We start from the raw sequence: 22,483 nt of genomic DNA, 5'->3' as shown, positions 1-22,483 counted from the left end.
TTGAACTAAGGTCATAAAGCTTAGTGGCAAACACCTTTTCCTATTGAGGCATCTCACCGGCCCAAATGATGCTTTCAGGTTAAAACTGTAATAATTATTAAGTAAACTGTTGTAAATTCTACTTTTTTTCTTTGTTTCATTTTCTTTAAAGTTTACTTTTTAAGGCTGTGCCCCTGCAAAAATAACTTGTTGAACTATGCTCTGAGCTTTACATATAGGAAGATGGTAGTATTGCTTAATGAACTAGGCGCCAGTTTCTGTGTTTAAGTCATAGTTCCATAATTTGTTACTGTTCTGTGTTAACAAACCTCTGGGCAAAACAGCCTTGGTCTTGGTGCTGTTTGTTTTTAGATACAGTGATTAGAAGTAACGTGGTCTCTTCTTCAGTCAGTAAGATCAAGTTGCTGAAAACCTGCTGTCTTGGATAGATAATTTCCCATGAAATAAATGCTCAGTTTTGAGGTGTTAATATATAAATGCACTAGCTAAAGCGTGATGACAGTAGCATTGTCAAGTCTTCAGCACACAGTAGTTTCAATGGATGCTACCCAGATCAGAGACAGCATGAGGCCAGCCAGAAGCAACCCTGTCTCCTGAGCACTGAGCTAGCTTGTTGACCGGGCTATACCTGCTCTGATGGAGCACGGGTGGCGACCGTTTGAGTCGGGTTGGGGTAGCTCCCGTGACCACCCTAGGCAGAGGAGCCTTCTTAAGGCTGACTGGATGAGAAGCTTCCTGAGTTAATAGCAGAGGCCACCGGGAATTCAGGCATCGGCACACATTTCTGTCGTTTTGTAATCATTCTTCTTTTGAAGTATCTGCACAGGAATGTGACATTTCTTTTGGGAAAGGCCTTGTGATAATAAAATTCACAGAGTGTATATTAGGTGATTCACTTTGGAATGGTACAAGCTCAAGGCTTTCATCTTACAGAGCAGCTCTTTGATGCTGGGCACTTAGTACTTCTGGAATTTACTCTGGACATCTGGTATCCAGGCCGCTTTGATGGTCTCTCAGGCTCAGAGGTCATGTTCTGAAATGTCATCTTTCTGAAATGTGTTCTTCTCAGACTTACACCTTTGCTGAAAGATGGTGCTCTGGATCTATAAACTGTGGTGCAGACTTGAAGCCCTCCAAGGAGTTTCTGCTTCCTTGGCAGGGAAGGAGGAGGCTGGGCTCACTCAGGACCCTCTAGGTCTTTGGGTACCCTGCCTGTATCACAGTAACCTAAATGCTAATTTTAGTGATCCCCGAAGTCCTCTCACTTGAGGGCTGCTGGGTTTGTCTGGAAACCTCCCTCAAGTGGCTGCATGTCAGCCATAATTATGGCAGGTTTTTTGGCGGATGTCCTGCCTGGCTCTCAAGAGGGCTTGCTGGGAATGCTGGGGTTCTCCAAGGGTGAAAAGAGGAAGTGGGTGTTTCAGGACTGGATAGTGGTGTGATCATGTCTGACCTAGTAATGAGAAACTTCGCTTCTCTTTTTCGTAGGGATTGTTCCCTGAAGGGGAGGCCATTTCATCTCTTCCGATTGCTCATCCAGTACCATGAGCCTGAGCTCTGCTCTTTTCTTGACACAAAGAAAATCACTCCAGACTCCTATGCACTCAACTGGGTAATAAAGTGAAAGTAGGAACATTTAATGAAAAATAGTTTATATAGAACTGTACTTAGAGGCTGGAGAATTGGGTTCAGGGCTAGGCTGGGCTACATAGTAAAATGCTGAATTCCCCTCCTCCAAAAGACAACATTAGTTTTTTATTTTTTGTTATTTTACATATATCAATGTATATATCAATGAATATAAGTGAATATTATGTATTTATATGCTTATATATAATATAGGATCAAGGCTAATTTCTATTGTTGTAAATACATATATTTATAAATATGTATGTATATATGAGTTCTGCTTAAAATTTTAAGTGTTGAAACTGTTAACAGTGTATATATGAATTGGTAAACAATCATGAGGAAAGCTAAAATCCCCAAATGGTTGTTATAAAAGAGTATAAAGCACAGCTGTGTGCTTTCCCTTTGTAGTTATATTTTCAGTGGGATGTCTCATTCTAGATCTCATGGTTTCTCAGATCTTTGTATTTATATTTTCAGTGGGATGTCTCTTTCTAAATCTCATGGTTTCTCAGATCTTTGAGTCTCAGAACCCAATAGGCTCTTAGAAGTTTTTGATAACCCATTGTTCATATGAATTATGTTGATTAGAAGGTAATACAAAGGAATTTTAATATGTTTTTAGTTTATCTAAAAGTAATGCTAAATCTATTATATACTAACATAATTAGCCTACCTTACAATGAAAAATGACTACATTTCCCAAAGAAAGTAGTGAGAATGATGCAATTATTTTATATTTTCATATTTCATTATTGTTCACTTAAATGAAAGGCAGATGGGTTCACATAACTGCTTCTAAATTTATTCGGTCTGTAATGTTATCTTGTAGTCTGAGAATTCTGCTCATTCATGAGGAAAAAAATGTAAAATAGGCAAGTAAAAGTATTATAGATCTTAAATTTTGGCCGTGAGCCTAGTCTTTAGCGGCTGAGCCATCTCTCCAGTCCAGCAAGTAAGTCTTAAGAATTTTGTGAAATAGTGGTGAGTTATGAATTTCCCACTACAGAATCTTGGGGATTTTAGGATCATCAGCTCATACTCCAGGAGTGCTCTACGGGGCTGACATGAGGATACTCCTCTAGCATTGGTTGAATGTTAGGAGACTGCAGAGGAGTAGCATATTGCTTGATCATTCTTATCTCCATTTCCTTAGGGACCTTCCCATCTGCCCTTGGTAACTGTGTGAGCCTAGGCAGGTGGCTCAGTGCTCTGGTGTCTTTATCTGTAAAATGGGAATAATAGTATACTAATGTCTCAGGAGTCGATGGGATGCACTTAGAAATCATAAGTGGTAATTTGAGCGTCCTAACTAGTTTCATTACCAGACAAATTCCAGTAGCCTCTTCCTCAGTTCTCTTGGCCAGTTTTGTCACTTTGAGTTAAAATAACAAAATTCCTATGAAACTGTAGTATCCCTCAGTTTATATGTTGCGATTAAACCTATTCATTTTTGTTAAAATAAGGAATTATTTATTTTTTCTTTTTCTTTTCTTTGGTTTTTCAAGATAGGGTTTCTCTGTAGCTTTGGAGCCTATCCTGGAACTAACTCTTGTAGACCAGGCTGGCCTCGAACTCACAGAGATCTGCCTGCCTCTGGAATTAAAGGCGTGTGCCACCACCACCCGACTAGAAATTTTTTCCTAATCATTTTAATGATTAATGTTGATCTCTGCCTAGGACATGACTTTTCCATTCCAGAACTGTACATTAGTACTCTTGTTTTAGGGGGTTTAAAATATGTGTTAAGACAATGAAGTTCCCTCTAGCCGGTCTGCCAGAGGGCTTGTCTTTGCTGTTAGTGTTATGTTCGTGAAAGGCAAGGTGTTTTGTTGTTTTTCCATGAGATAAGGTACCTGTTACCTCAGAACCCATGACTGCGGAGTGGAACAGTGAAAGTATTTTGCAGCAGCATTTTTATGCTTTAAAGCCTTCTGGCTAGCTACTCAGACATGGGCTGTGGGCCGAGCACCACAGCTCAGCTCTGTGAACTTCTGACAGTTACATCTTCCCAGTCTAGTCCTTGTCTGGGGAGAGAAGCCTGCTCTTAAGGCCCCTGTGAGAACTAAAGGTAATTAATGAACAATACATAATGATAACTTAGTGCCTCATCCAAAGTCTCTACTACATATCTATGTTCTTTTAGTCTTGGGATACTTTAAATATAGTCCTTTAGATGTTGCTGTTTCTGGTCCAAGGAAAACTGAATAGCTGGTGAAACTAGATCTTCCTGTGCTTTCAACACAACTAGGTGGCAGAGAAAAATTATAAATTAGTAACTTCTTTTACTTGAAATACAAAACCCAGAGAGCCTAGAATTCTATAAGAAAATGGAAAAGTTTGCACTTTGTCTCCGATATTTCGGAGATTTATTATAAGCCAGCTTTGGGAGCAGCTAACATTGTACTGAGTTAAGGTTTCACTAGAACCCTTAAGCTGCTGTGCCGGGTCCTCTCAAGTGCTTTCCAGACTGAATGCTTTCTGTAATCAGTGATAATGTAACCGGTAGTACTGTAACCAGTAGTACTGTAACCAGTAGTAATGTAACCAGTAATAATGTAACCAGTAGTAACGTAACCAGTAGTAACGTAACTCCCCTTAGAAGCTCTGGATACCACTCAGAATGCGATGGCAGAGATGGATCTTGATCACTCTAAAAGTTAGGTTAATCATCTCTTCTCAGCTCTGGAGAACAGAAGTATTCTTTTGTGTTATTTGTTTTTGTTTTTCAACAACAAGCAGAAATAGAAGCTTTAATGAGGTTAAATGGCACGCCTTCCATCACACAGCTAGTTAGGTGACCCAGTGTTCTGCCTTTGGGTTTCATACACTAAGGTTAAGGTACGCATCACGTGCCAGGCGCAGAGGGTTGGCTGTGACGTCACTGTCTAGTTTGCTGCACTAACTTGGCAAGGCCGAGTCAGCTCCAGTGGTTTATGTCTCTCTCTCCTGACTGTAGCTTGGGAGCCTTTTTGCACATTACTGTTCCATCGAAGTCACCCAGGCGATATGGGATGGATATCTACAGCAAGCAGATCCATTTTTTATTTATTTCTTGATGTTAATTATCCTTGTTAATACAAAGTAAGTATCACATGTGTTATTCTTTTATTTTTCAACTTTTAATACAGTTCTTTCCTGTTAACTCAAGTTCACTTGGTTCCTTTTTACAGAGAAGTTATTTCAGCACAAGAGTCTGACACCAAAGAAGACGTTATCCGTAAGTAGTGTAAAATAATGCTTGAGGTCATGTGATCTGCCTCTAACTCAGTTACCTCATCCAGAGTGTTACAAGATGGGTGTGGCGGCGTTCTGAGGTTCCGTTTAGGTCCCCTGTTCTCAAACACAGGCCCTGGGCCCAGCTCCCAGCATTGTGTAAAGAGTGGAAACAACTCTCCAGAGAGTCGCTGCTGAGTTTGTTTTATATGCTGCTTACGTTGAGACTATTTTAGCTTTAAACTTAATCAGTGCTAGTTACTATATTTTTCACAAATAATTGATTAATTATTGGCATGTCTATAAATATATTTCAGACTTCTTGGAGAACACCCCATCCAGCTTGAATCTGGAAGACATAGAAGACCTCTTCTCTCTGGCTCAGTATTACTGTAGTAAAACACCAGCTTCTTTTAGGAAGGTAAAAGATGAGAAACGGCAAACTGGTCTGAGTTGGATGTTTTGTGTTCTTTTGTTTAAAATGTCTTCACGTCAGTTAAAATATTTCAGTTATGGTTCTTTTCTACTTTTTCAAAAATGTATTGGTTTGTTTTGTGATCTTTCACTGTGGATTGTCTCCCTAGTAGATAATAGACAGTTGTGTCAGCTGTCGACATGACTTCTGCTCAATGGTGTGGTTAGCAGGAAGGTTTTCCTTGTAGACATGAGAGAGAGAGAGCAGCCAGAGACATCTGGAAGGGTCCAGAGCAGAGAGGAGATAGCAGAAGGAACATGGCCAGCAGAGTAGCCCTAGACCTGGCCGTGAAAGAAGCAGCAGCAGAATGAAGAGAGGTGGGCATAGAGAGAAGAAGAGTGTGGGAGAGTAGAAAAGCCCAGAACACACACACACACACACACACACACACACACACACACACACACGGAGGGTGGGAGGGAGGGACAGAGAGCAGAGAGGAAGGTGAAGACAGAAAGGGGAGGACAGAGAACGGGTGTAGCTGAAGTAGCAGGCTTATAAGGAGAATGAGTAACTGGGGAGGGTTGCTCCTGAGTGAGAAGAAGTTTAGGGTAAGGGAGGGGTGAGAAGGACTAGGATGCTAGCATGGACTTTGAAATGTGTACCAGGTGCTTGTGATACTGAGGAGCCTGGAGGCCAGCATGCATTTTAGTAGCTAATAGCACCACAGATGTCATTTGTCTCTTCTACCAGTGAAAAGGGAAATGGCTCCTTTGGTAGAGGGCAACAGGCTTCACAGGTTCCTGGGGGGCTGCTGGCTTCTGTCTAACTGCCAGAATTTGGGGGAATGGAATTTCCTTTAGACTTGACAAAAATAATAGCAGGAAGCATCTTGCCTTTGTTCTGTTTCTTTGTTGATTTCTAGTCATGTGGAGATTATTTCCTAAGTTGTGCTTTTGTAGCTTGAGAAATTCAAAGATCCAATAGTGGGTATATAGTTAAGTCTGCTTTATGTGGAGTTGATCCATGGGTGACCGTAGATATGCAGAACTGTCTTATGGGGTCACTTTACTGTAAAGACACACACGTATAGAACTAAATGTATAAATACAACCTGGTCAGTTCATATAATGTTATGTGCATGTATGTGTTTTCAGTGCTGACCACTTGGTCTTAGATAACTAATGGGTGTTCTCCTCCCACACTCAAGATTCCTTAATTGCCTGTAGTTCTTTCTGAGTTGAGACCTTGTGAGCTTTCTACCCTCCCACATTAGCACGTTAGTCTATTGGTGTCTTGTTCAGGTCGTGTTTAGGCAGTTGTGTTGGTGAAACTTCATGGGTGTAGCTTCTGATATTTCTAGGAAACATATTGTCACAGCAAACTTTCTGTGCCTCTGGCTCTTAAGAGTCTTTCTGTGCACCTGGGTCCTCCCAGTTTTTCTTTCTGGGCCCCAGGTAGGCACGCCTTAACTAGATGTGATTGGTTGACAGAGTTTCCCCATCAAGTTCCCTTCCATTCTGTGGCCTTATTCTTCACCCAGTTAATTGTTTCTTTAGCCGTGCAGAGCTTTTAGTTTATGAAATCCACCTGTCAGTTGTTGCTCAACTCTTAGGCAAATGAAGCCCCATTCAGGAAGCTCTTTTGTGCACCTGTGTTTTCTTCTGGCATAGGTTTCAGTCAGGTCTTTGATACATTTGGAGTTAGGTTTTTTTTTTTTTTAAAGATTTAGTTATTATATGTACAATGTTCTCCTGCCTGCACATCTCCATGCCAAAAGAGGGCACCAGATCTCATTGCAGATGGTTGTGAGCCACCATGTGGTTGCTGGGAATTGAACTCAGGACCTCTGGAAGAGCACCCAGTGCTCTTAACCTCTGAGCCATCTCTCCAGCCCCTGGAGTTAGTTTTTATGCAAGGTAATAGATAGAATTAAATTCTTCTGCGTGTTTTCCCAGGATCATTTGTCCATTATACCATTTACTAAACATACTTTCCTTCTTCAACGTATGTTTTTAGCATCTTTGTGAATTCTAATTGGCTGAGGCTACATGTACTCATATTTGGGTCTTTAATTTTGTTCCCTTGGTCTACGTGTTTGTTTGTTTTACCAGTACCATATTGCTTGTATTTTGTGACTTCTAACATATCTTGAGATCTGGGATGGTAATCCCTTCAGCATTGTTCTCTTTGCTCAGGATGGTTTTCACTATCCAGGGCCTTTTGTGGTTCCATATGAATTTTAGAATAGGTTTTCTATTCTGTGAAGAATGAAATGGGAATTCTGAATGTGTTGAATCTGTAAACAGCTTTTGGTAGAATGGTCATTTTCATAACATTCTGTCAGTCCATGAACATTTGACGTCTTTCCGTTTTCTAGTGTCTTTCTCTCCTTCTTTAGAGGTTTCTGATTTTCCTTATAGAAGGCTTTCATTTCCTTGGCTAGGTTTGTTCATAGGTATTTTCTTGATGTTGTAGTGAATGAGAGTGTGTCTGTGATCTTCTTTTCTCTGATTGTTTGAGGGAGTCTCTGCAACCACCACAGCCAGCAGAGTAATGATCTGTGGGAGGCCAAAAAGCAGTTCGGTTCAGCACGACTCAGTAGCCAATGGTGGTGCAAAGTTCAGGAGTCTGGCACCCATAGTTTATTTTAAGTATATTTAAACACAGCACAATTTGGTGAAAAATTTTTCTGGTGATAATTAACTCAATCATGTGCACGCTAAACCTTATGATGTGTCCGCATCAAATCTCTTTGTAAAGTACATATGATACCTTCCATAAAGGTGGGGTTCATAGATGGACTACACGTGATACCTTCCATAGAGATGGGGTCTATAGATTGTCTACATGTGACACCTCCTATCCTATAGAGATGGGGTCTGTAGATTGTCTACATGTGACACCTCCTATAGAGATGGGGTCTGTAGATTGACTACATGTGACACTTCCTATAGAGATGGGGTCTGTAGATTGACTACATGTGACACCTCCTATAGAGATGGGGTCTGTAGATTGTCTACATGTGACACCTCCTATAGAGATGGGGTCTGTAGATTGTCTACATGTGACACCTCCTATAGAGATGGGGTCTGTAGATTGTCTACATGTGACACCTCCTATAGAGATGGGGTCTGTAGATTGTCTACATGTGACACCTCCTATAGAGATGGGGTCTGTAGATTGTCTACATGTGACACCTCCTATAGAGATGGGGTCTGTAGATTGTCTACATGTGACACCTCCTATAGAGATGGGGTCTGTAGATTGTCTACATGTGACACCTCCTATAGAGATGGGGTCTGTAGATTGTCTACATGTGACACCTCCTATAGAGATGGGGTCTGTAGATTGACTACAGGTGACACCTCCTATAGAGATGGGGTCTGTAGATTGTCTACATATGACACCTCCTATAGAGATGGGATCTATAGATTGACTACATGTGTACCTTCCATACAGATGGGTTCCATAGAGTGACAAACTCACTGTAAAGGTCTGGGGAGGATCCAGTGTGGTTTCATTCATACAGATAGTGCGGAGGTCACCTAGGCTGCTAACCACCTCCTCTTCCAGCTTTCTGGGTGGAAAACAGGTCCATCCATCTCTCCTCAACAAGATGTCTGATAACATTCCTGGTTCCCCTAGTGCTTATCTGTGAGCACAGGAGACTCTGAGCCTCTTACATTTGTTGTTGATGTATGGAAAAACTACTGATTTGTGCAGGGAGATTCTGTATCTGTGCATGTTGATGAATTTGCTTAACATTTTAGAAGTCTTCTGGTAGAATTTTGGGGATCTCTTATGTATGTCATCTGCAAATAGGAATGATTTGACTTCTTTCCTGTTTGTATCCCTTTAGTTTCCTTCTCTTACCTTATTGCTCTAATGGTGCTTTGAGCACTAAATTTTGCTTGGTTGGGCCAAAAGATCTGTCTATCTTCTTTATCTTCACAAAGAACCAACTCTTAGATTCACTGTTTCTTTGTATTTTTCTTTATTTCTGTTTCATTCATTTCTGCTCTGACTTTTAAAAATAATTTCTTGCTCATTACTGGGTTTGGGTTTAGTTTGTTTTTGTTTTTCTAAATTTTTAAATAGCATAATTAAGTCATTTATATTTGCTTTTTCTCATTTTTAATATAGGCAGTTAGAACTATAAATTTCCCTCATAGGATTCTGTTCACTGTGTCTCAGAGGTTGTTATATTGTGTTTTCATGGAATTTCTTATTTCTTTTTTGATTTCTTCCTAGACCCACTCATCATTGCACTCTTTTCCCCGTGCTGGGGTTCAAGCCCACAGCCTTTCTTACCCTCTTTTGGACAGGTTTTGCTTTATAGCCTGACTAGCCTGGTACTTGCCATGTAGCCCAGACTGCTCTGTAATTGATGCACTACTCCTGCCTCACCTCCCAATTAAGACTGTGCGCTATAACACCAGGCAAATCCAGTGTCCTGAGATACTGGGTAAGCTCATTCTACTCCTGACTTCTTCAGCCCCAACAGTTAATAGTTAATGTGGGTATTGGTATATAACTGGGAGGAATTATTTTTCTTAGTCTTTTATTTTGTGTGATAATTTTGACTGTGATATACACACACCCAGAGTAAATTTTGAGATTATATGATGCTAACTTTTTAAAAATCAATTAGACTCAGGTAGTAACAGTTATTTTACATTTTGTCATAGTTTAATAAAGATAATTTTAGGAAGAACATTTTGATTTTTCTTTGTAATGTTTACAGTTTTCTCTTTGTGTAGGATAACCATCATCTCTTTGGTAGTTCACTGTTGGCAATCAAGGATGATGAGGCAGATCTGAGCCAAGCTCTGTGTCTGGCAGTTTCAGTGTCAGAGATCCTTCAAGCAAACCAGCTGCAAAGGGTGAGCAAAGCAGACCCACCTGGCAGGAGCTGTGTCCTTCAGTGTGAGGAGCCGGGGCTGCCGTTTACAGCTGAGTGTTAGCGTGCACTTTGTATGCTCAAGGCCCCGGGGTCAGTACCTGCCACCGAAAAGAATAATCAACATTCCCACTAATTAATTTACCATCACGTTGCCTTTGTAGCTAAGTATGCTACAAATGGCTTGTGCGTTACTTTGATTGCCAACAATTATTTTTGTCTCTTGACACCATGCTTTAACAGCAAATGAACATGGCATTGTATGAAGAACTTAAGGGGTGGACACAGCCTTTGACTGTTAAATCCTGGGCAGTTACACAGCTTGCTGAATTATGACTTAATACCATAAAACAAGAAAAAGAGAATTATGAAAATGTCATGATTTCCTATCATGTTTTTCATAAGACTATGAGTCAGTTTGATGAGTGAGCTTTCTGGGTCTGTGCCGAAACGATAGGGCCATGGCTAAGCTGTGCAATATGTGCTTGTTTCCAAGACTGTGCCTGGAAGAGCTTACCTGCGAGAAGATGGGGCTTTATAGCACTTAGAGTTAAACTTCTTACTGTACTTTTGTAAAAGTCACTCACATTCCTCTGTTCATAAGTACCATTAAACAGAAAATAAAGTCCAGGTTAAAAAGACTCATATGAACCCAGCTCCTCCATATACAAGAAAAACCGTTTAGTTCTTTGAATTGAATTGCTGGCAAGTTTGTGGGCCTGAAAATAAGTTTATTTAGCATTGTGTTTAAGATAATAAAAAGTGTTGATTTCCAATATATTTAGTATTTCAGCTCAAATTGCCATACTCTTGCCACATATGGAGACTTTCATGCTCTATACATAAAAAAGTGTTAACTATTTAAAACAGATACAAGTATTTAGGTCCCCAAAGTTACTTTTGTGTCTATACAAATTGGGTCCTCCTAATTCCCTGTGAGAGCCATTTACAAAACAACTTGTTCCCCATCTTTTGGTTTCCTTTTACTGTTCTGTCATGTGATGTGAACTTCATATCAATTCCAAAGTGCCAAATGTTGTTTCCCTTTCAGGAAGGAGTGCGGTTCTTTGTGGTGGACTGTCGTCCTGCAGAACAGTACAACGCTGGACACTTGTCCACCGCCTTCCACTTAGACTCAGACCTGGTCAGTACAAGCTCAGAGCAAGTGCTCTGTAGGAGACAGGGTGGCTTTCCCTTTGGCTCATAGCTAGATTTACATGACCCAGTGGGGATGCTTCATTTTGTTTAGAGTCTGCCCTGTGGATAGGGCTAGAGTCCCCTTTTCTGCTAGGGTCAGTGTCGTCATACAGAGGCAGTGACAGTGTTAACTGGCTCACTGTTCCTCCCATTGTTATGTCAGTGAATTCTGCATTCACTGTGAGCTGTCTCACAGGTAGATCACTTTGCATTATGCCTTGAGTCTAGTAAGTACTGTAGAAATATGAGCTCTTCGTGTAATTGGATGAGACTCCCAGACGGTTTTGCTGGAAGCCGTTTTCAGAGTTTATGTGTGTAACAGGCTGATTTGCAGGCACACTGGTTACTGCCATGTATGTGCTCATCTGTTAGAGTCGCTGTCCTGGGGCGATTTCTGTTGGAGGGTGGCTAAAGTGAATATGGTCGTAAAAGATGCTTAGAACTCTTGAGACTGGCATCATGTAAGCCCCTGAGGCTGTCCGAGCCTCAGAGGTGCAGAACAGACAGAGGAATAGGAAGGCACCCTCCACCTAACCCAGTCACCACCACCACCACGGCCTCCTATTCGCTTCTTCATCTTGTCTGGAAATGTTGGTCCTGGGGCCAGGGGATGTGTAAGGGCTGGGTGGTCCTGAGAGGATGTGTAAGGGCTGGGTGGTCCTGAGAGGATGTGTAAGGACAGGTGGTCCTGAGAGGATGTGTAAGGACAGGTGGTCCTGAGAGGATGTGTAAGGACAGGTGGTCCTGAGAGGAGACTGACAGGAAATGAAAGGGGCATTGTGAGTGAGAAAGAACAAAGAACATGCGAGCCTGTGGGTGTCCTCTGCACGAACGCTGTGCCTCTCCCTCTGATTCCTTTCATGTTTGTTCTTAAAATTTACTCAAGATACCTTCATCTTTATGAATTAGCAGTTTTCAAAGAATATTCTGAGTAAGCCTTATTAATTGTCAGCTTGCTCGGGCTTCCCCTTTAGAACATACATACATATTTCTTTCTTCTTTTGCCACTTTATTTTTGCTTAACAGTTTCTTTGAGACCTGTCATTTAAACACATTTCCTTTAATGTTTCATAGAAGTCTGTGGTGCAGATGTTACCAGTTTGGTGCTTGATTAATGTACATTGAAATTATTTTCAGTTTTTGTATAGCAAAGCTGCTGACGAAAGCATTACACACATTTTGTTTTTTTGCAAATAGTTCTGTAAAGAAATAGACTATTCAAAGTAAAATTATTGGGTTGAGGGTTATAGACATGCAAATTTTATTGCTCTTTAAAATCTGAAGTACCTTACACCTCAGTACTGCATATATGCATTCTTGGGCTTTATCAATCATGGGTCTTTGTTTGTTTTCTAGAATGATGGGTAAAGATAGAAGTACACACGGTGCAGACACCTCTTTTCTCTCTTCCAAAAGTCGCTTTTCCAGTGGTGCTGGAGAGATGGCTGAGAGGTTAAGAGCACATGCTGATCTCGGATAGAACCTGAGTTGGTTACCCAGCACCTACAAGACAGCTTACAACTGCCTAAAGTCCAGTTCCAGGAGATCTGACCCCTCTTCTGGCCTCTGTAAACATCTGCACATGTTGGTGCATTCTCTCACACACTTGCAGGCACACACACACGTGCAGGCTCACATACACATGCAGGCACACACACATGCAGGCACATACACACATGCAGGCTCACATACACATTCAGGCACACATACAAAGACATGTGCAGGCACACACACATGCAGGCACACATACAAAGACACGTGCAGGCTCACACACACGTGCAGGCACACACACACGTGCAGGCTCACACACACGTGCAGGCACACACACACGTGCAGGCTCACACACACGTGCAGGCACACACACACACGTGCAGGCACACACACACATGCAGGCACACACACACACGTGCAGGCACGCATACACGTGCAGGCTCGCACACACGTGCAGGCACGCACACACGTGCGGGCTCGCACACACGTGCAGGAACACACATACCCAGAACAATAAATACATCTTTAAACTGATGGAGGAAATTGCTCTTCTCTGATCTGTTCAGTTTTCTATTCGATTTTTACTGTCCATCTATTCAATTACTGTATCTGATTTCAGTAATAATAGCTTAAAATTTTTGTAGTTATTGGCATATTTAGTTCATTGTGGATAAAAATGAGGTTTTGATCTTTGTTTTACCAATACTTAATGTAAATGATAAGCAAATGGTCTCTAATTTCTGTTGCCTTCTAAGAAATACATAGCCGGCCTTGTCTGTGAAAACTGAAAAACAGAACTGCTTTGATCTGTAGTTCCTACTTACTCTGTTCAAAGTTGAGCTCTTTCTGCCGTTACAACTCAGGATTATCGTAGCTGAGCTTTTCCCCTCTAATCGAAGAGTGTTTTTCTCAACCTTTGCTCCAGTATCTACATAAGACTCTTATTTTATCTCTGGGATTTTACTTACTTAAGGCTTTTCATTTTCCATTCCGTTAATGCTAGGTTTTTAATGTTGGTAGTTTGCTTGGAAATATATTTCAGGTTTTACAAATGTATGTTTGACAAATTTCTAATTTTTTAAATTAATTAGATGCTCCAGAATCCATCTGAGTTTGCGCAGTCAGTAAAGTCCTTGCTGGAAGCACAGAAGCAGTCCCTTGAGTCTGGCTCCATTGCTGGGGGAGAGCACCTCTGTTTTATGGGCAGTGGCCGAGAGGAAGAAGACATGTATATGAACATGGTCCTGGCGCACTTTTTACAGGTATGCTGATGTAGGCTAACCCATGTGACTTGGTCATTGCTGACACTGGCACACTTTGTACGGGTACACTGACGTAGACTGTCCCATCTGACTTGGTTATTGCTGACATTGTGAAGAAATCCGTAGCTAATGTTCCTTTGTTTTTGCATACTCTACCAGACTTGTCCATATCTTTGTAACAGCTTCTTGATTTGGAATCTTACTAAGAAATATCTTTTTCTCAATATTTTTCTTATATGCTTTTATGATATTTTTTTATTTTAAGTTATAAACCATATGAATCAATTTTTGTGTAAGAAGCGAGGTAGGAAGTGATTATTTTTTCAGATAGGAAACAATCTGTGTTGTCGTGTTGTCTATCACTTTGTTGATGAGTTTTCCTTATATACTGGATTTCTCTGTGGTCTGAATGTATCCCCAGATTACCTTGTTGTATTAATCTTTGTCTTTTCATGTTCTGGAACTTTTAATAGTATATATCTGATTTATTTGAGTGCTTTTACTTGTTTTGATTATTTATTATATATAATAATTTTATATAGAAATTATATATATAAATATCCCATGACATATTTTGCCATATGAGAACTGGCTCTCTTTAGCACAGTTCATGTGCATTTGTGATTTCATGCAGTTTGACCCTCTGCCTCAATCTCTTAGCCCTTTGATGGCTTTTAATAAAAACAGCTGGTTGTTGTGGTGGTTCCCACCCTGAAGTCCACCCACAGGAAGACAGTGCTCGTGATCCTCTACAGCCATTCCATCTTGTTCCGTACCCATTTTGTGTGTTCTGAGGAATCTGGTTTGAGAAAATTCTTCTAATGCTTAAGTCTTGGGAAAAAAAGGCAGAGAAGTAAAGGTATTTGATGGAGGGTTTGTCTAGTGCCTTCACACATTCTTAAAGGAAAGAGCTGGAAGTTTATTTGGAAGAGGACAGAGTCCCAGACTCACCTTAGTCATAAACTAACTGGCCCATTTAAAAATGCTCCAGTATAAACTATGCTGTAAGGGATGTCATGTGGTAAGAGTTTGCACTCTTATGAACTTTGCCATTTATTAGTCTTTAAATTCTTGATGGAGTTTTAGAATTACTTCCCCCTAATTTTCATCTCAAAAATTTCAAAGAAATTGCAGCATAGAAGAGTTGGGGGCCTGGGGAGATGGTTTAGTAAAGTGCTTGCCACAGAGTCTTGAAGACCTGAGTTCAATCCCCACCACCCACATCAAAAGGTAGGTTTGGTGGTATGCACCTGTAACCAACCCCAGAATGGTAAGGAATGCAGACAGGAGGATCCCTGGAGCTCTTACTTAGCTCTAGGTTCAATGAATGACTGCGTCTCAAAAAAAGACTTCAAATCTTTGAGGAAGACCTACCATTGATTTCTGGCTTTTACCTGCACATGTGCACACCTACACAGGCACACTTGTACATGTACATCCCAACACACATGCACACACATGAATTAATGCAGGCATAAATGAAGGTAAATAAAAATAGAAAGTAGGGGACTAGTGGCTTAGTGGTGAAGAATGAGGGCTGCTCCTACAAAGAACCTGAGTTTAGTTCCCAGCATCCACTAAAGACAACTTACATCTTTCTATAATTCCAGTTCTAGGGCTACAGCTCCTTTAATAAGGTAATGCAAATTTCTTGAAAATTACTATCAACTATTTAGGAAAATAAAGAAAATACAGGTTAGTAGTTAATCAGCTAATATAATTAAATTTGTAGTCACATTAGGTATGTTTTTAAGGTCAAACAAAGATAATTTACATAGGTCATCTTCAAACACTTCAGTGGTCTACAGAATATGGCATTTTAGATGTTTTAATAACCTAGTTTCTTCTTTTTTATGGCAATGAGACATGTGTGCTGGCAGCACCAATCTACTTCAGAAAAGATAATGGGCATCAAAGAAACTCCACATGGAGTTTACTTTCTTTGTGGCAAAAGTAAGCCACCGGGCAAGAAAATGCCCTGCCTTGACTGCTGACATTATGCCATCCTAATTAGACAAGCAGAACACAAAATACCCTGCTTCACAGAAAAGTCTGTCAAATATGCTAGGCCTGTAGGCTGAAGATGGATCCCCAATGTTGCAGAGGAACTTTGAGTGACTGTCCAGGCAGCCAGCTGTTTCTATGATTTTTTTGGAAGTTGCTTGCTTGCACTTTCTGCTTACTCAGTTAATATTATTTTTTTCCTTGGGTCTTTGAGGGAGTTGAAGATTAGGTAGTTATAGTTTACCAAAGCATGTTATGATAGGAGGTAAATTAGGTATAAGACTTTGGACTCTGAACATTGTTGACCACAAGTCCTTGTGGTACGATTGAACATCCTTTGAGAATATACCCAAAAGTGGTATTACTGGGTCTTGAGGAAGGTTGTTTCCTGAGAAATTGCCATACTGATATCCAAAGGAGCTGTACCAGTTTGCACTCCTACCAGCAATACAGGAGTGTTCCCTTTACCCCACATTCTCTCCAGCATAAGTTGTCATCAGTGTTCTTTATCTTGGCCATTCTTACAGGTGTAAGATGGAATCTCAGAGTTGTTTTGATTTGCATTTCTCTGATGGCTAAGGATGTTGAGCATTTCCTTAAGTGTCTTTCTGCCATTTTAGATTTTTATGTTGATAGTTCCCTGTTTAGGTCTGTACTCCTATTTGTTCTTTTGATGACCACTTTCTTGAGTTCTTTGTATATTTTGGAGATCAGACCTCTGTCTGATATGGGGTTGGTGAAGATCTTTTCCCATTCTGTAGGCCATTGTTCATAGCAGCATTGTTTGTTATAGCCAGAACCTGGAAACAACCTAAATGCCCCTCGACTGAAGAATGGATAAGGAAAATGTGATACATTTACACAATGGAGTACTACACAGCAGAAAAAAATAAAATGACATCTTGATTTGCAGGCAAATGGATGGAGCTAGAAAACATCATATTGAGTGAGATAACCCAGATCCAGAAAGACAAATATCATCATATGTACTCACTCATAAATGGTTTTTAAACATAAAGCAAAAAAAAAAAAAAAACAAAACAGCCTACAAATCACAATCCCAGACAACAATGAGGACCCTAAGAGAGACATACATGGATCTAATCTACATGGGAAATAGAAAAAGACAAGATCTCCTGAGTAAACTGGGAGTATGGGAACCATGGGAGAGTGTTGAAGGGGAGGGGAGAGGAATGGAAGGAAGCAGAGAAAAATGTTTAGCTCAATAAAATCAATTAAAAAAAAAGACTTTGGATTCACCAATATAGAATAGATATGAATTATTTTCTCTGAATTTGTCAAAAGCAAATGGACGAGACATTGTTGATGTATTTATTGTCTGTATATATTATATATAGTTATTGTACTTATTTTATATAGTTTTTTATATTAGTTATAGCCTTTTTAATTTATTTTTTTGACAAAAAGGGGAGAAATGTAGTGGCATTTCTACTGTATTTTAATAACTAAAGCTTGCATGACAATCTGAGAGTAAAACAGTTCCACTGATCAGCCTTACAGACCAGGTTATGGTAACACACACCTTTACTCCCAGTAGCCACCCTAGTTGCCATAGAAATCGGGTGGTGCATGCCTTTAATCTCAGTGGTGCATGCATTTGATCCCAGCCCTAGAGAGGAAAATAAGATGGTGCAAGACAGCTCTCAGACACAGTCTCCTTCTGAGATTCCAGGAGGCAGGATTGCTATTTTCAGACTGAGGTGAGAGCCAGTGGCTGGCTGTTTTGCTTTTAAGATCTTCAGGTTGAATCCCAATTTCTGACCCTGAGCTTAATTGTGCTTCACAGGGAAGCTGATGTCTTTGCAGCCACATGCATATACCTTTGCAAATAAATATACTTTTTTTTTTTAATCTTTAAGTGTTTTGGTGGTGGTGGTGGTAGTTTGTTTTGTTTATTTTGTGTCAGGGTCTCTCTACCTAGCTCTGGCTGTTCTAAACTTGCTAGTAGACCAGGCTGGCCACAAACTCACAGAGATTTGCCTGCCTCTTCCTTCCAAGTGCTTGGGATTAAAGGTGTGTGCCACTACACCCAGCTATTTTTTTTTTTTAAATGGAGGAACAAACTGTTATAAAATCTTCAGCCAGGTGGAGGTGGTGCATGCCTTTAATCCTGACACTTGGGAGGTAGAAGCAGGCAGATCTCTGTGAGTTCGAGACTAGCCTGGTCTACAGAGTGAATTCCAAGACAGCCACAGCTGTTACCCAGAGAAACCGTCTCTCAAAAACCAAAAAAACATACTGTCATAATTTAATATGAAAAAATCTAATGAATATTCACATTTTCTTGCTTTTCCTAAGTTTTAAATCATGGCATTGTTATGTTTTTAATTTATGGGTCCCCAGTTTTTAATTTTATCTTTGCATGTGTTTGTTGAAACAACCCAATTAATTGGTCTTTGTGATTTCCCACTCCTAGTTTTGCTCCTTATGCTCACCTGTTGTCGTTTATTTCCCATCTCTCCTTTGTTTAGCCATCACTTAAGATCATTATGTATTTTTGTTTGTTTCTTAATTAAAATTTAATTAAAATGGCATTTTAGTTAATTTGTTTGTGTGCGTGCAGAAGTGTGCACATACACGCATGGCATGATCACAAGTGCAGCAGAGGACAGCTTGTGAGATTTCATCCTCTCCTCTACCACGTGGGTTCTGGACATCAGAGTCAGGTTGTCAGGCTTGGTGGCAAGTGCCTTTACCTGCTGAGTCATCTCTCTGACCTTAGTTTGTTGTTGTTGTTGTTGATATATATATATCCATCCCAGACTGTCTCAACTTTGAGACCTTGAGGACTTAACCTGGAAAGCAATACACCTGACTGTTTAAAAGATTTTAGTAGTTTGCAAAATTCTATTGTTTCCTTTTTAAAAACAGCTATAATATTTTTATATTACCTTTTAGTAAAGGACACAAAAGATTTGAAACTTTAATAACCTACTTTAATTATATTCTAAAATGTCATGTCATTCCATTTTGTTTGATTCTTGGGCTGTGGAGTCCATAACACAGATAAACCACAGTCTTCACAACCATGAAGCTGTCCCCTTTCTTTTGCTCAAGCACCAACCCTACAACACGCAAGATTAATACATGGAACTCTGTGCCAAAGTCCAGGCTGCCAAGGAAAAGTGCTGTGGCTGAAATGGAACACCAACTACAGACTGCATTTGCTGGAGCTTTAACGAAACTGCATTTTGTAATAATTCAAATGTTGTCTTTTATTACAGAAAAACAAAGAATATGTTAGCATTGCTAGTGGCGGATTTATGGGTAAGCCTTTAATGCATTAATTTTGCTTCTACTTCCTAGACAAAAAATGTAGAGATTATCAGTAGAACTGATTTAGAGTTACGAGACTAGTTAAGGTGTGCATATCTTCTGTCTCCAGGCATTAGTATTTTCAAAAGAGAAGGCAGCAGAACATACAGTAATTTAGGCAATTGAAAGGTGTGAGTATAGACTATCTAGATAAAAGATGTGCTTACTGTGCAGCTGTCTAAACCTTTTAGTTTTTATTTCCCAAGGTACTTGGTATCGAACCCAGGGGCTCATGCATGCCAGGCAAGCATTTTACCACTGAGCTACACCCTCTAACTCTTGATTCTCTTGCCTCAGCCGTTTAAGTGGACCTAGAGTTTGAGGACCAATTGACTGTGCTACATAGTAAGTTCCAGACCAGCCTGAGCTATATAGCAGAACCCCAGCTCACACAAACAAACAGTAAAGCAAACAAACAAAATTCCCACCATCAGCAACAGCAGAAAAGATGTGTGTGTGCGCATGCGCATGCGCATGCATGTGTATATTTGTGAGTGTGTGTGTGTGCATATTTGTGTGTGTGTAAGTGAGCATTGGGGCTATAGCTTATTTGTGGGGTGCTTAGCATGCACAAGGCCCTTGCATTTACTCCCCAGCCCACCTATAATCCTGTCGCTCTGGAGGTGGAGACGGGAGGATCAGAAGTTAGGAGTTCAAGGTTATCCTCAACTACCTAGCAAATTTGAGACCACCTTGGGGCAAATGAGACCCTGTCTCAAAAAGTTTTTAAAATGCATAGTGGCTAGTCCAGATGGGCTATGTTTAAGTGCAGCACTCAAAAGTCAGAGGCAGGTGGAGCTCTGTGAGTTTGACACTAGCCAGGATTACATCTCAAAAAAAAAATGGTGAACAAGTATTGACACTTTACCTACTATTACTAGAGATCCTCATAACACAATACAAAAGTTGGCTGCTAGTCATATAATTGTCGAGTGTTCCTGCTCTCTTTCCAGCCTACACTGGCCGGGAACTTGTTAGGTACCCCAGGTATCCGTGTGACCCAGACTCATGTTCTCCTCCCTCAGATTTTTGAGTGCTGAGTATTGGTGTGTGTCTCGATGGCCAGCCATGGTCTAGAGTTTTAGAAAGCTTTTTCCAGGTTTTTCCCTCCATTAATCTTTCTCTGACCATTAATGCCAAGTCTACACTATTATGGGAAAATGGATTGATGTCTCCTAGCCTTTCTGTTAATTCCTCATGTCTTGAATTCTGCATACATTATCTGTTGGTACTTGAAAGATTGCTTTCTAAGGAGCAGACAAAAAGCCTTCCTAATCTTTCTTTACTCCTGGGACTGCAGAGGTCTTTAGACAAATGGAAAGGAAGGTTTGCTGTGGCCCGGAGTTCTTAGTGAGAGGGCAGGACAGCACCTTTGTTGATTATGTCCTTGGGTGGTTTTTCATCTAGTTGTGTTGTGTTTGTTATCCTTTCATGTTTCCAGAGAGTCTCCTATTTCAGCTTTTATTTCGTTTCTCTTGTTTTTCATCAGCCCTGCAGCAACATCTGGCGGACATTAACGTGGAGGGACCAGAAAGTGGATATGGCCATTGGATCGCCAGTACCTCAGGTTCCAGGAGCAGCATCAGTTCTGCTGATGTAAGTCCATACAAAGAACATGTGGGTCAATTTCCAGCATGTTGGGGACCAGCCTTGACCAAAATACCCCTAGCCAGAGTAGAGTGTGGGGATTAGAAATATAAGTAAAGAGTATGAAGATGAATTTAAAAAAAATAATAAAATGGAAATACAGAATAGTACTGGGAGGGATTTCCAGTGAATACTGAAATCACTCATGTTTAATTTCCAATTGTTTAAAATATCCCTGACCCCAAAAGGTAGGAGTAAGATAAAAAACTGCATTACCATGATACAAGGAAATGAACATACCAATTGAAGGTCACAGACTACATTCATAGTTAAAACATTCTGTTGCCAGAACAAAGCAAGTCACACTCAACACCATAGACCAAAACATTCTGTAGGCAAACCACTCCTTGGGTGGAATCCAAAGTTATCTCCTTAAGGGAACTAGAACCTTAGTTGGATCCTTAGACTTTTGTTTGAGGTAGAAATACATCTACAATAACCCTGCAAGAGCTGACCTCTCTGATCTAAATCTAGGTGGGGCCTTTGTCTGAGGTAGAAACTCAATAACCTTTAAGGAATAAAGGTGAGTTCCAACTCTCCGACCTTTGGTCAAGGTGGAAATAGGCTCACATTTTTGGGCCTCCACACCAGAAAAGGTGCTTAACTCTTAAACCTCCAGCATAACAGCAGAGATGTCAGAAATATTTAGTACACAACAAGGAATCATTATTGCAAGCTTAATGCAGTGATTGAGTGAGTCTGTACTGAACTGTGGCACTGTCTTCAGTGAGCTCATTTCATAGGCTAGGAGAATTCTAGGCTCATCTCCACATCTCCTGCATGGGGTTTCTGTATCCTTGCTCCGTGTGAGCTTACACAGTTAAGAGAGTTCAGTCTGTTCCCCTACGTGAATGGTCCAAGTAGAGAAAGTAAAAAGTGGCCTGCCTAGTATATTCGAAGGTTAGTTATTGTGAAGTGAGTTATGTGAGGTTTTGTTACGGGGGTAAGTACATCTGTTCTGCTTTGGAAATACCTGGGCAAAAAGTCTTGTCAGTTGAATTGGATGTCGTTTTATCATTTTCTTAACAAACAGTAGTCATTTCCAAATGTTTATTCTGTCAAACAGAAACAGAAAACCGATGTGCAGGAGCACATTTACTCTCTGCTGTTCTTGAGTCCAGTTGAATTTTCTTTGAGCTGCCAACCAGCTCCCAATTAAGACACAGAGACTTGTTATTAATTATGAATGCTCAGCCTTAGCTTAGGCTTGTCTCATCAGCTCTTATAACTGAATTTATCCTATTTCTATTCATCTACATTTTGCCTCGGGGCTTTTTTTACCTTTCTTTCATTCTGTATGTCCTGCTTACCAGCTTCTCTGTGTCTCCTGACTGGCCCCTGGCATCTCCCAGGCATCTCTCTTGCTTTCCTCACGAGCCTACA

At 40.4% G+C, this 22,483-nt stretch overlaps 1 protein-coding gene across 2 annotated transcripts in view; it reads left to right on the top strand.

Annotated features, from left to right (window-relative positions):
• Tbc1d23 (TBC1 domain family member 23) overlaps positions 1–22,483 on the top strand; it is a 59,561-nt gene that overhangs the window by 23,413 nt on the left and 13,665 nt on the right. For both annotated transcript variants that reach the window (XM_041673361.1, XM_041673360.1), the window contains exons 5-13: positions 1,489–1,612; positions 4,589–4,713; positions 4,803–4,849; positions 5,163–5,266; positions 10,024–10,146; positions 11,215–11,307; positions 13,943–14,113; positions 19,363–19,405; positions 20,943–21,049. In XM_041673361.1, the coding sequence (XP_041529295.1) occupies positions 1,489–1,612; positions 4,589–4,713; positions 4,803–4,849; positions 5,163–5,266; positions 10,024–10,146; positions 11,215–11,307; positions 13,943–14,113; positions 19,363–19,405; positions 20,943–21,049 (937 nt within the window). The remainder of the gene's footprint in view (positions 1–1,488; positions 1,613–4,588; positions 4,714–4,802; positions 4,850–5,162; positions 5,267–10,023; positions 10,147–11,214; positions 11,308–13,942; positions 14,114–19,362; positions 19,406–20,942; positions 21,050–22,483) is intronic.

The sequence above is a fragment of the Microtus oregoni genome, unplaced genomic scaffold, assembly GCF_018167655.1.
Source record: "Microtus oregoni isolate MIOR12 unplaced genomic scaffold, Mior012 000023F_ref0000262, whole genome shotgun sequence".
Taxonomy (NCBI): Eukaryota; Metazoa; Chordata; class Mammalia; order Rodentia; family Cricetidae; genus Microtus; species Microtus oregoni.
This window is presented reverse-complemented; position numbering and strand designations above follow the sequence as displayed.